Here is a 13,075-nt window from a genome sequence, read left to right as displayed (position 1 = left end):
TTTCTCTCTCTGCCAGCAACGAAGAGACGACCCGCGAAGCGTATCTTTTGGTGGAGGGGAAGTGCAAATTGGGCTCTGTTGGTTTCGGGGTAAATCTTGTTTCCCGTTTTCGAATCTTTCGCCCGATTTCTTTCGTCGCACTGAGAACTGGACGATAATTGCCTCCAACGACATTCGCACACTCTGCGCCCGCGACGTTCTCAGCTGATCCAGCTCGGCTTCGTCCAAATCTAATTCACCAAACCATTTTCTCGTCTTTACATAATCCCACATTTCCAAACTACCGCCACGATGAGCACAGCAATTGCCATGGCCCCTTCGCCGGCTCCTCACGAAAGGAGTACGTTTGCTACCGAACGCCCTGCTCCTTCGACATCTTCTACATCGCCGCCTGCGCGGAACGCGGTGCCTTCACAGCCCAGGAGTCAACTCCCAGGCGCATCAACGGCCCAGCCCTCCGGCAACGGCAGCCCAAAGTCTGATAATGCCACGACAAGCAAATCTCCCAACGCGTAAGTTTCTGCCGCCTTGCACGCCAGCACTGGGCATCTTTTTTCGCTACAGTGCAACCAAGTCCATCTTGCTGACAAATTTGGTTACTATTACAGATCTCGAAAGGATGCCGGTCACCCCAAGATTGTCGTTAAGAAAGAGCCAGTCTCGCCTGGTCTACCCGCCTCAAGACCCCGGCCCAGACGGCTGGATTTGTCTAAAAACACTCTGGCTGGATCCAATCCTTCCTCAGCCCATCCAATGACGGCCCGCGACGGACTAGGAATCCAAGAAGTAGGCATTGCCTGTCTTTCCCCCGGATTTATGACACAGGATCCTGTGATGAAGGAACAACTTCAGCGAAGCATGACGGTCCGGGAACAGCAGCGAAGCCTCATCGAAGCAAGACTGCAGCTGCAGCAATCCGCCAAGGGAGATGGCCCATCTGAAAAGGAAAAGGAATCGCCCTTCGCCGCCAAGACACCGGGCATGTCTCGTAGAAATAAGGCGCCCCCCGGGCTCTCCATTGTTGCACCCTCACATCAGCAGTTTGCAAACGAAAGAGTGATTCAATCTGCGCCCCTTGGCCGCAGCTTTACCGGACAACATATGCCACCTACAAGACAAGCGCATAACCAGGCTTCTAACCTTTCAGGCTCCTCCCACATCAACCATGTTCATGCCAACCAGACCACAAACCGGCTACCTCCCATCAGTGATGTCTTTGGCCAGAATCTCTCAGCTCATCCGGACAATGGACCACACACCTCCGCCCTCTACCCTAACCACGCGATGTCACGGCCCCAATTGTCTCCTGGCCTCCCCCCAGCTCACCAAGCGCCTATGTCTGGTCGCCTGAGAGAGTACAAGTCCGCAGAAGAGGCCCAGCATGAATTGGCTGGTGGACGACCGGAATTGCTACCTAGACTCGTCCACTACGGCGGTCATCAACCTCCAACGCCTCCCTCTCCCGTTGCTGGCGGAAACCGTAATCCAGAGGCCCATCGAAGCACAAGCCGGAGGCGAACACGAGCCGAATATGAGGAAGGCAGCAGCCCTCCGCTGGGCTATGGTCCCGCCCCTACACGACGTGGCCCCTTTGGTGCCGGCCGTGACAGCCCCGAAACGCAACGAGCCAAGAAGGAGGAATTTCTGCAGCTGTGTGCTAGAGCCTGGGATCTGTTCCATTCATAAAGGATCAAGCCGCTCTTCAAACGAGGCGGAAGTGCAACTCACCCATCAAAAGGCTCTGGCTGGCCACGTATTTAGCCATTTAATGCTGGTGTTGTTTGAAGCTTTCCGCCCTGAAATGTGTACATGACAGGGCGAAGTGGGACAGGGCATGGGTTATGTCATGGTGAAACGATATCCCTTCTTTCCGGAGAAGCTCGTGAAGAATTTCCTTTGTGCCTTCTTTCTCCGTCCTCTGGATGATTTTTATTTTCCTTGCACGTTTTCATCTGTCTATCGGTGCTTCTTGTTGGGAGGGCCACATCCTCTCCCTGGCCTTCATTTCGAGGAAGGCTGGGGCTGGCAACACTGAGGCTTTAACATTACGACGTCTCTTCGTTTCATCCTTGATCTAGCTGGGGAAGCTCCGAAAAGGCTAGCCACGTACAGAGAGGGAATTGGAAGGGTAGCCACTCCCGCTTTGTGTCTTATACTTATTCTACGATACATATCTACATTTTTTTTGGCAACCAAGGGGAGAGGGAAAAGGAGGTATCTTACTGCCCATACACACACACACAAGTGGTGCGCGGCTTAGGGGCAATGATGGATATGGAAAGGGGGGGAGATGGTTAATTTTGCAAGGGTATTCATCTGGCGTTGGATGTGTTGATATTTTCTGGGGGATCTGTCGACTCTGCATTTGGGAGGAAGTTAATGAATCGATATACGAGACGCTTTGCAGTCTCTCCCTATTATCGCCTCTGTTTTCCTCGTTTCCTATTTTTTTGTTTTGTCTTGGTTTTTTGCAGGCGTACCGTGTGTGCTGGTTAATGGGCGTTTGAAGTATGCTAGTGTTTTGCCAAAGAGCATAGCAAAAGAGCACCTGGATGCTTGTAATTCAAATTGCGTCGAGAGATGCAAAGCGAGGAGGGGGCGAATACAAAGCAGTTGTTTAAACGATGCGGGTTTTTTAGTTGCTTGCTTTTCTGCGTTGTCTCGTGACCAGTGGCTTCATTCCATCCGCCTGACTTGAATGATTTAGCCCAACTATGGCTTTTTCAGCTCGTCGTTTCACTTGCTGGATGGTGCCGCGCTGGGATTACTAATTAAGAATGCGGAGAAGCTTCTCTTCGAACTAACTTCCTAATTGGCGTTGAGATGATCTGGGGGCCGGTTTGGACGGTACGTCACCAGATCTGTTTTTTTTAGTGAGGGTTGGGTTGGGGAGGAAGAGGGTATCACGAGCCAGCGGTTCTTTTTGGTGCCCAAAGAAACGAGTGTTGTCGTCACGGCACTTTGACTTGGAGGTATGATATCATATGTTTCGGGCCGTGGCTGTTAGTTGGAGATCTCTTGTTGTTGTGTTTTGAGGAGCGTTCATGCCTGATACAACAGCAGTTGATATTAGTCTAGTACTTACTCTAGAACGTCCCCTATAAGAAAGATCAGCAGTTAGGTACATACACAACCCTGATCGACCCCCAACAGAGCCTGATCGTCGAAAAGAGGTGTGAGAATACCACTCTAGATGAGATGATCACAACAAGATCCATATTTAAAAAAAAAAGGAAAAAACATGACAGGAAAAAACAAAAGAAAAACGAAGGAAGAGCTCAAACAGTCGGTGAAGACCAGAAAATGGGGGCCATTTAGGAAGAAACCCATCACCAAAAGGACCATTGCTTGGGTAATGAGAATGCGAACAGCTGCCAGCCACGCACGTCACTCTACCTCTCTTCCAGGTTTTTAATTAAAGAAAGCGCTGAAAATGGGTTTCAAGCACGGGGCTGTCTGTTGGTCATGGAAACAAGGGCACGCAAGGGGGCAACAAACAGGCAGAGGCCAAGAATCCAGAACTGAGGCAAAAAGAGGCAACAAGAAGCAAGAAAATACAAGCCAAAGCAGAAAGGCAAGCACAAGATTTGATTTGGCATTTCAACTAGCCGCACTACGCGACAAAATAGCAAGCCGACATCGCAGGCAAAACGTTTGCAGAACATTCCCGCCAAAACTACTCGAAAAACTCCCGCTTTCCGTTGGTTTCTCTCCCTTTCTCTTGTTGTCCAAAAATCAATGGTTAAAAAAAAAAGAAAAGAAAAGAAAAAAAAGTCCAAAATGCAGGCTGGCCCGTGGTTCACCCAGTAAAGTGAGAGAGAGCCTTTCCCGTTCCCAAATGCCCGACGCCAATCCAATCCTGCCCTGCCCAACCCGTTTCCTAGTTCGCCTCCCCTCTCTCTTGCTCCCGTATATTGTAGCTCATACGCCGATGCCGCCACCCTTCTTTGTTGCTGTAAAAAAAGTTGTATCAGGGCGTAACAAAGCCCGCGTGCGCCAGACAAGAATAAGAAAGGGAGGGTCGGGGACATTTCTGTTTGTCCACTGCTGACCCGTGGTCCAAACCAACAACACATGATCCGCCATACGCGGGGAGTAAAGAGAAATTTCTTTCTGGATTTTCTTTTTGCTGTACAGATCGCCTCTCGGCCAATTCGCCAAACGCCAAAGCTTGGTTTGTGTATACAGAGTAAAAAGTGGAATACAAGAAGATATGGGGCGAGCCTCGTAATCCAAAATCGCCAAATCATTATAAGAAGAAGAAGAAGAAGAAGAAGAAGGATAAAAGTAAAAGTAAAAGTTAAAGAAGAAAGCAAAAGCGAGCGTACCATGTTAAGCCAGCTAGGATGCAAAACTGTGACGTGACACACAAACGCTTTCGCAAGAATTGAAGAGAAAATGAAAATGAAAAGAACAAGTATTCAGTTGCCAATTCCGAGGGGTATTTTACCTTCGCCACATGAGATCATTAAAAGTGTTTTTTTCTTTTCGTTGGGTCATGTTTCGTCATTCCATGTTATTTAGCTCTGCCTGCTGAAGAGGAGAGAAAATTAGGCGATGGGCGGCATCCAGGGGGAAATGGGGAGAAAATCCCGGAGCCGCGAGGTGCCATCGCTTTCAGGCAGAGCGTTCTGTCGTGTACTGCACGAAGTCGTGGTTCTTCTTTCAGAGGCCTTCTTCACCGGCCTTGCAAAGTTTGATCTCACGAACCCACTCAGATTTGAGGACCTGAGCAGCCGTGAGACGACGTGTCGGATGGGGATCCAACACGGAGTATATGACGTTGCGACAACGAGCCTGTAAAAATTCATGTCAATGCAAATTCAGGTGAAAAGGAGGTAATACGAGGCCACCATACCCTGTGTAATGACTCGATTGGGCCGTAGCCCTCTTCATCGCGGCGGCCCTCCAGGTAGCGGAAGTAAAACTCATCGTCGTCCTTCTTGGCGACACGCCATAGGTGTCTTCCGGTGCGCATGGCCATGTAAATGACACCGCAGGCCCAAACATCGACGGCGCGAGCGTCAAACTCCTTGTCAGTGTACTCCTCGGGAGCGATGTAAGGGGCCGATCCGCAGAGGCCAGAGACCATGTGGGCATCTGTCTCCCAGGCCATGCGGAAGCACTCGCCGTTGCCGAAGTCGGTGATCTTCAGGGCGCCGCGCGTGGTGAGCAGCAGGTTCTCGGGCTTGAGGTCACGGTGGGCAACACCCATCTCGTGGAGGTACTCGACGCCCCTCATCATCTGCTTGAAGAAGCAGTCGGCCTCTTGGACCTCGAGCTTGCCGCTCGACAGGATGAGAGTGTACAGGTCCCCGCCGGCACAAAACTCCATGACCTCGCAGTAGTCGCCCTTGGCGTCCTTGAGCAGGTCGAGGGTGTGGATGACGTTGGGGTGGCGCAGGGAAGACGAGATGCAGAACTCGGCCGTAAGGCGCTTGCTGTACTTCTTCTCCGACTCGTCAGGTCGTCGGCGGAACTCCTTGACGGCGAACAGCTTCTCGCCGCTGCTGCCAACCTTTTTGTGGGATATCCTGACGATGCCAAAGGCGCCTCGGCCAACGATTTCTTGGCACTTGCCGTACTTCTCCACCAGGGTCGAGGTAGCGTGGGGTCCGCCCTTCTTGTCGATGGCCTCTTCTTTCTCTTGACGGAGCGAATCGACCCAGTTGGAGACGAGCGAGAGGTCGTTCTCAGGCGGGGGTTCTTGCTTCTTTCCGATGATGCTACGCCACATGTCGGACAGCTTCTCCTGCCTACGGCTAGATCTCAGGAAGTGCTCGTGCCCGCCTGGGGCGTCGGCCATGGTGGTGAAGCGACTTGAGGGTTCCTTGGGTTTGACGGGCTCTTTCGGTTTGGCGGCGGGGAGCTTTTCGGCGGGCTTCTCTATTGATTCTTTCCGCGGCACTGGGGTGGAAGCGCCGCTGACCGAAGGGCCGCGGGAGCGAGGAGTAATATCGCCATTGGCGCTGACCTTGGTGACGTCCTTGCTGGAGAACATGCGCGAAAGGCGATCCTTGACTGAGGCCTTCTCGGGGAGAGGCTTCAGCTGAGTCTCGCTTGGCGAGGGGGAGAGTCTCTCAGACCCGGCCTGCGAAGCCAGGGTAGGCGACCTCTTTCCCCCTTCGTGCGATGACTTGATAGACGAAGGCTTTGAGCTCTGAGCAGAGCTCGGTTTTGTCTCGTTTGGAGCAGACGGCATTTTTGACAGCTTTGATAGCGCCTAGCCGTACGTGTGAGGTTGTCGATGAGTTGGACTTTTCGATCGTGGTGCAGGCCAGTCGAACGTTTATAGGTGGGCGAGGACGTTGCTTGATCCGGTGGCAAAGGCCCGGGATGCAGCACGGAGCTCGGTGGTGTATGGAGGGAGCCTGGAGGATTGCGTCGGCGGCGGAAGCTGGTTCCGGAGCAGGTAAAAGGCGAGGGTGACGATCTTGTGCAACAAAAGCTAATGCGAGGCAAAGAGGACGTATAAGTAGGGAAAATGAAGAGCAATCAAGCTCAAAAATAGTAGCAGGCGGATCTGCGCCTGAGGTCCAGGGTAGCGAGTTGCAGTGACGCAGGGACTCCGAGGCGTCGGTCGCTGTAGCTTGGGAGCAGGGAAATCGAAGAGGGGTGTTTGCAGTGTCAGATCGAGACTGGGCAAACGCACAGGCGACACATGCAATTGCGTGGGGGGCTGTTTTTGAGACGAGGACGAACGCCTAGAGGCGGCAGAGGCCCAAGCAGGGATGATGGAGTCGTAGGGCCAGCAAACCGGGGCGTGTTGCGGATGGTCTTTATGTGTGTGTTTTGAGGTTTGTCTTGCTGCTGGAAAGATCCAAGTTGAAGTTTTGGCTCCAATGGCAGCAAAAGCAAAGGCAAAAAAAAGACACACAAAAAAAAGTTGCCGTCGCAGGGCCGGGCTGAGTTGTCCTAGAAAAAAATGTGTGGTGGCAGTGGCGTGCGGTATAAGTGCAAAAGGGCCCGTCACTAGAGGGGTGGAGCTGGGCGCCTCGAATGCCTATAACTAGACACACAGACACTAAAGCTCACACACACGCCCAGGCGAAAAATTGACAGCAATAGTCGCGGCTGGGCTGGGCTGGGCTGGCCAAGACGAAGACGGACGGCCAAGATCAGACGCAGGCGAGTGGAGGTGATGGCAATTGCGAGGTGTGAGAGAGCCAATTCAAGCCAAGAGGGGAGAGGAGATGAGGTGAGAGGTGAGGAGAAAAGCAGAAAAGAAAAAGAAGACAAGAAAAGATTAAAGAAGACGAATTTGACAATGCCAGTAAGATGGAATAAAGAATAAAGACAAAAGGGGGCAAGGGGAGGAGGCAAGAGGCGAGCGAGAGGGAATAAATGGCAAGGGAAAAAAGCAGGATATGATTGCAGTCATTAGTGAGGGCGGACTTGGACGAAGTCCCTTAGGTCAAACTCGTAGGGTCGAGGTGGGGACTGTACCTACCTGTATTGTGCATTGCAGTGCAGTAGAGGCATGTACAGTACAGAACAGAGCAGCGCTTGTGCGGGCATGGCGAGTACCGGTACAGGAGGCGTACGGAGTATTACGGAGGGCAGCCCGGGCGCGACCACTGGGGGGGGCTGCACACGCGCCTGTAGCGGCACCCGTAGGGAGTAGCTGCAACGGGAGTTGTACCTGCAAAGCCTGCACGTCCCTGTGCCAAGTACTGTACCAGCGCGGCGACCGTAGGACGGGAGCAGATACTCGTACTAAGGAACCCTGGGAACTCGAGCCTTGGCTTGGCACATGTATACAAGTACCGTACAATCAATACTCGAATCTGCACAAGCACATGGAAGTACCAGGCGTCTTCTTCAGTTCCTTGCAGAGGCACGGAGGGTGCTTCTAGGACTATACCAGACAGACAGTGTAGGGGCCGTGAGTGGTGCTGGAAACTGCGCCGCCGCAAATGAGACTCTCCCCCCAACAGTCGGGGGGATTTGGGCGGGCAACAAAGCGCTGATAGCCTGTACGGGAGACGTCAATCCATCCGTGGTTGGTGGGAACGCTGAGACGTTTACGTTTGCTGCTAGCAGTGGCTCCGAATCCTCTTGCAATTGAGACCACAGGCAAAGGCACAAACAGGCAGGGTTTTTTCGAGAGCTTTAGTCCGGGGCTAGGCTGGTTGCCGGTACTGTTGCCCGTACGTATGCCGACGCTCCAATAACCTGCAAAACTGCGGAGAAGGACGACGGATTCCAACTCGTGCTCATACTATGTACATAAGCCGGGCTAGGCTCGGTTCATGTTCATGTATCCAGCTGAGCCATGTGCTTTGTGTACTCGCACAGCTAGGTAGTGGCAATTGACGAGCACATGCTGCTACTGCGGCTACTGCGGCTTCGCATCGTCAATGATGGGAAATGGAATTGGATCGGATCGCATAGCAAATCGGTAGGCCTCGTATGAGCGAGCACCTACATAGTACAGCACAGCACATGTACAAGTTAGTATGTCGCGCGCGCGTGCTTAGACACTTGCGTCCTCGCCGAAGACGACGGAACGACCAAAATTTCCCCTCCTCCACCGCCGGCCCTCTTTTTTTTCTTTGGGGACCATTTCCTGGCCGTCGACGCTCCGCCGAGCTAGACGCAAAGCAGTTGTTTATTCGCACAAGGGAAAAAGCAGTCGACTGGGGAGAGCGGCGTGATACCAGTGCTAGTCCATGTGGTATGCGTGTGTGGAGGACATGGAGTAACTCGTACATGCCTAGGAGGCTAGGACCAAATGTACGGCAACCCAGCGTTGTGGTGGTAGTGCCCAACCCGGTTAGCAGGCTATTGACAGGTCCATTGGTGGTGTGTTTTCTGCCAGATCACGAATCCTGTACCCCGAGGTCACCCAACTGTCAACGATACGATGCGCCATTATTAGTGATTCATTGATTCAATCTCATCTACAGTAGCATCCAGTCGATGGGCGGAGGGGGGCGCTCCATACAGAGACGGCGCGGGCGTGTGAAACACTGAAGAGACAGAGGAACAAGCCGAGGCGGGCTAAAACAAAAAAAAATCTTAATTGGGTGAACAAAAATTAGACAGGGAAAAAAAAAAAAGAAAAAAAGAAAAAAAAGTCCTCAGGTCTTGCCCGTTTGGGAACCTCTGGCGGCGCTGGCTGGCTGGCGGCCGCCAACGACGTCCAGGGCTAGGACACGGGGCGTGTGTACGTACCCGAGCCGAACAATTACTAAGGGTAGCACGGGTGAGAGTACGGCAGCGGTAACATGGAAGTCTGCAGTAATAAGCAGCCGCAGGATTCCATCAAGATTTGATTCATCAATTGATTTGATTTGATTTGATTAAAAGTACTGTACAGTGTACAGGTACCGGGACTAATGCCAACGGGGAGGCTCTAGGGGACTGACTTGCGCCCAGCAGCGGTGCGACAGGGCCAGGGCAGGCTCGTATGCGCGCGTGCATCTGCATCAATCAATTGGATCACGGATCCATGGATGCTGCATGCTGCATGTTGCATGTACATGTCGCCTGCTATTGGCGGTCCAGCCCAAGTACCGATACAGCAAGTGCACAACTCGTGCGCCAAGGTGACAGTGGCAGGACCTTGTGCTCGCCATCGAATCTCACCACCTTTGCTTACAGTACATATACCAATTGGAGAGGCTCCTGCTGATGCTGATGCAGCAAATCGCTCAGCGGCGGCACCGGTGGAGCGGCACACGGCATGGCATGGCATGGCATGGCATAGAGCTGAGCGAGGGGACAAGAGGAGAGAAGGAAGGGCGTTTGCAAAGCATGACGAAGCAGAGCAAAAAGCCAGCCCGGCTCTGAGCCACGCACTTAGTAACAGGATGTCGGCTGCGGTACGGTACTAGCATACGCCTTTCAGCGCCGTCACAGGGCAGTGCCGGGATCGGATTCCAGCCGGTGGCCAAAATGAATCTGACGGCTGCATGGCTTTGGCTTTTTCACTCCATCAAATCAAGTCGGGTGTCATTTGCAATCAAGTCGACTTGTACGGAGTACTATACTTGCTGTACTATACTTGCTGTACCCGCGGTACAACTTGGTACGAGTAGCTGTACTGCCACACTTGCCAAGCACAAGGGGGGGCTACCCTACAGAGAATGTAAGATTAGGTTGATCTGGATGTTTTATTAGCATCCGATGAGATTCGCTGGATTGTCTTGACGGCAGCGCAGGGTCACGTCTTGGCCACCGCCAGATGAACTGAGCTCTTAGTCATTGCCCGGTGCTCAGCCGCGCTGACTATCCAAAGCAGAAGCTCCCAGGGCCTTCGGGACAATCTCATCAAATCTTTGCTTGTTCCACGTATTATTCCTGGCAAGTACAGGTACCAAGTCAGCCCTGGGGATGGGTCCTCCAACCAGCTAGCGTCTGCTGTGGCCTATTACTCATACGGTATGACACGATAGTTGCTACCTGACCTTGCCGTAATACGTCCATGAGCCACAGAGAGCATACGAGTACGCAAGAGAATGGACAACACATAGGGCAAAGGAAAAGAGACCCGTGCTCATCGAACGTGCCCCAACGGCCATGGCGACACAGGCAGTAGTTCAGTTGGCGGTGCTACCAATAGAAGCACCGGGACGAGGCGCCAAGCATCTTCGGAATGTTTGTAGCCCTGTCCAAGCCATGTATGATGATGATGGTTTGTCGGGGTCTCACAGAGTCAGTCTGCTAACCCTCTGCATCCCGCGGATCCAGCATCCTTGGCGCGCCAGCAATGTTACATTCGGTGCTCAGCGTCCGAGCCTTGAGTCTCTCCACATACCGCCTCTGCTGTACGAGTATTGTATTACTGCGCATGCACAGATAATTCAGTTACCGTAGCGAGGCATCACAAGCCTGAGTGTGAAACGACAATTGCCGGCGAACCCATGGGATGGGATGGGATGGTAAGCATCAGCACGAATCAGGCCACAGCCCTAGGGGAGTCGATGACCTGCCGCCGCCACGGCACTGCTGCAAACCCTGGAGTATATTCGCGCCCATTGAATGAATGCATGTGAGGGAGTCTATTCCGAGACTACCAAGCTTCAAGGTCACCAACGCATTTCCCCCCCCCACGCCCAAAGACCAACCTCAACGTGTCCTGGAACGGGAACAGCTCACGATCCAAGACACGAAAAATGCAAATTCAACAAGTCAACAAAGCCAAGAACCAGCTCTTGGACGGCCCGTCGAACCTCATTCGACTGTGCGCCCCGCCAAGACGGCAGTCGGAAGGTAGCCAAGCCCACGGGACGTGGCAGTGTTTATTTTAGACTTAACTTGCCGCTGTAGCGGACGGCATCTGGCATGCAACAGCCCTGAGAGGCAGAGGGAGAGAGACAGAAGAGACACAGAGAGAGAGAGTAGAGCATATTGAATGAAACTCTAAAGGAGGAAATGCTACTGCCGAGGCTGGGCTGTTTTAAGGTTTTGAGACAAATTCCATTTTTGGCAATCGGCGAGGCAATGCCCACAGCCTCGTTTGGGGCCCGTCATTGACTTCATCTCTGCTATTTTACTTTATTTTTCCTTTTTTTTCTTCCCTTTCCATTGCCCGTCTTGAATTTCTTTTTTCTTGGCGCAAGTCTCGGTACATGGAGCCTCGCGCAAGTACAGATACATGCAGTACGTACTTTGTACCGGTTCCAGGCCCGTGGACCCCAAAATGTACCTATTCAGGCGCCATTACCGTGGGCACAATCCACCCACCCGCCGCTCCGTTTATGAGGGAAAAAAAAGAGAGAAAAGAGACAGAGACATAATATACGGTAAGGGAGAAAAGGAAGAGTTACTTAATTCACTGATTAAACACGCCCCCCCGCGAACTGGTCCTTGCCGTGCATGCTGGTACGACCCAACTGCAGCATGCATGAGGATTAAAGAGGAGCGAATAGGACTCTGGGCTCAAAAAGGCCCATTCCAATGCTATCCATCTGACTCCATAGCATGCTGCACGAGACTGAGGAGAAGACATGAGAAGAGAGAGAAAATGAAAAAACGAGTACTTGGGAGGGCCGCTAGAATGAGTTTGGTCTAAGTTGCCAATACTTGGTAAGCAAAAAAGGCGGGAAACTGGAGAAAAAAAAAACAAAAAAAAAAAAACAAATCGCAAGCAACATGCTAAGATGCTAGCAATGGTTTGCACGAGTGTTAAATAACCCGGCATCAGGAAGCGGTATGCAATCTACCCCGAGGTCCCTTCGGAAGCACATACGCGCTCATCCCAAGCCCAAATTAACCAGCCGTAGATTAATTAATTAATCAATTAACTGGGGAGAGAGAGGTCCTGGTTTTCGATTTTAGCCACAATATACGACACGCATCTGTTCACCCCTCCCCTCTTGCTTGAGTCGCACAACCCCAAAGTCTAACACGCTCGAAACACACACACTCTGTCACTGCTCATTCTCACTTCTTACCCGCATGAGCTCATGCTCACCCTGTCCCTTTCCCCCCCCCCTCCTCTCACTAAACTCGGTACAGTACATACATGCGAGTGGGAAATATCGCCCATCTTCCTTTTTTCATGGATTGTTACATGCATGACTGGGAAAGAGGAGAAAAAGCAAAGCAATAATACCTGTACCGCAATCCTTTCCGTGTTGGACTGCACATGCATATTCCCACTTTCGAACTGCCAAAAGAAACAACAGCAGCAAAAAGCAACTCCAAAAAAATGACAGCAGAAAAAAACCAGCTCGCGCTATCCCTGCACCCTAAAAAGCCCTTTATCGCCCATCCCTCCTCCTCCTCCTCCCGCCCAGGCGGCCTCCAACTAAACCTACTTGCTACCTACCTGCATGCGTACACGTATACCAGCCTATCTTCCCGCCCGCGCCATGAAGTCATTTCACATATGCTACTACAAGGTCTCGGGTCTGCGACGACTCCGTCCACACACGTATTTGGGGTTCTCCCCCCCAAATTTCCCGCTTGGCACATCCCCGAGTTTGAGCCAGATGCCGAAAGGGGGGGATGGCCAAGAAACCTAAGCATCTAGATGGATTGAAACCATATTGCTTCGTTTTTCGGTCCTTTTTAAGTTGAAATGCTACACGTTATAGAGCTGCTGTGATGCTTGCATGTATTGGAC

The 13,075-nt window shown here is 52.1% G+C and overlaps 2 protein-coding genes across 2 annotated transcripts; one reads left to right on the top strand and one right to left on the bottom strand.

Annotated features, from left to right (window-relative positions):
- Window positions 1–309: 309 nt before the first annotated feature.
- TRIVIDRAFT_145534 (uncharacterized protein) lies at window positions 310–1,686 on the top strand (the record flags this gene model as incomplete). The annotated part of the gene is made up of 2 exons (XM_014103409.1): window positions 310–512; window positions 609–1,686. 2 exons carry the CDS (start codon window positions 310–312, stop codon window positions 1,684–1,686), a joined length of 1,281 nt encoding a protein of 426 aa, XP_013958884.1.
- Window positions 1,687–4,665: 2,979 nt separating this feature from the next.
- TRIVIDRAFT_61457 (uncharacterized protein) lies at window positions 4,666–6,202 on the bottom strand (the record flags this gene model as incomplete). The annotated part of the gene is made up of 2 exons (XM_014103408.1): window positions 4,666–4,797; window positions 4,859–6,202. The coding sequence occupies 2 exons, from the start codon at window positions 6,200–6,202 to the stop codon at window positions 4,666–4,668; spliced, it is 1,476 nt and encodes a 491-aa protein (XP_013958883.1).
- Between the last annotated feature and the right edge of the window lie 6,873 nt (window positions 6,203–13,075).

Source organism: Trichoderma virens (assembly GCF_000170995.1).
Source record: "Trichoderma virens Gv29-8 chromosome Unknown TRIVIscaffold_4, whole genome shotgun sequence".
Classification (NCBI taxonomy): Eukaryota; Fungi; Ascomycota; class Sordariomycetes; order Hypocreales; family Hypocreaceae; genus Trichoderma; species Trichoderma virens.
The sequence above is the reverse complement of the archived record's forward strand: the minus strand, read 5'-3'. Positions and strand labels throughout refer to the sequence as shown.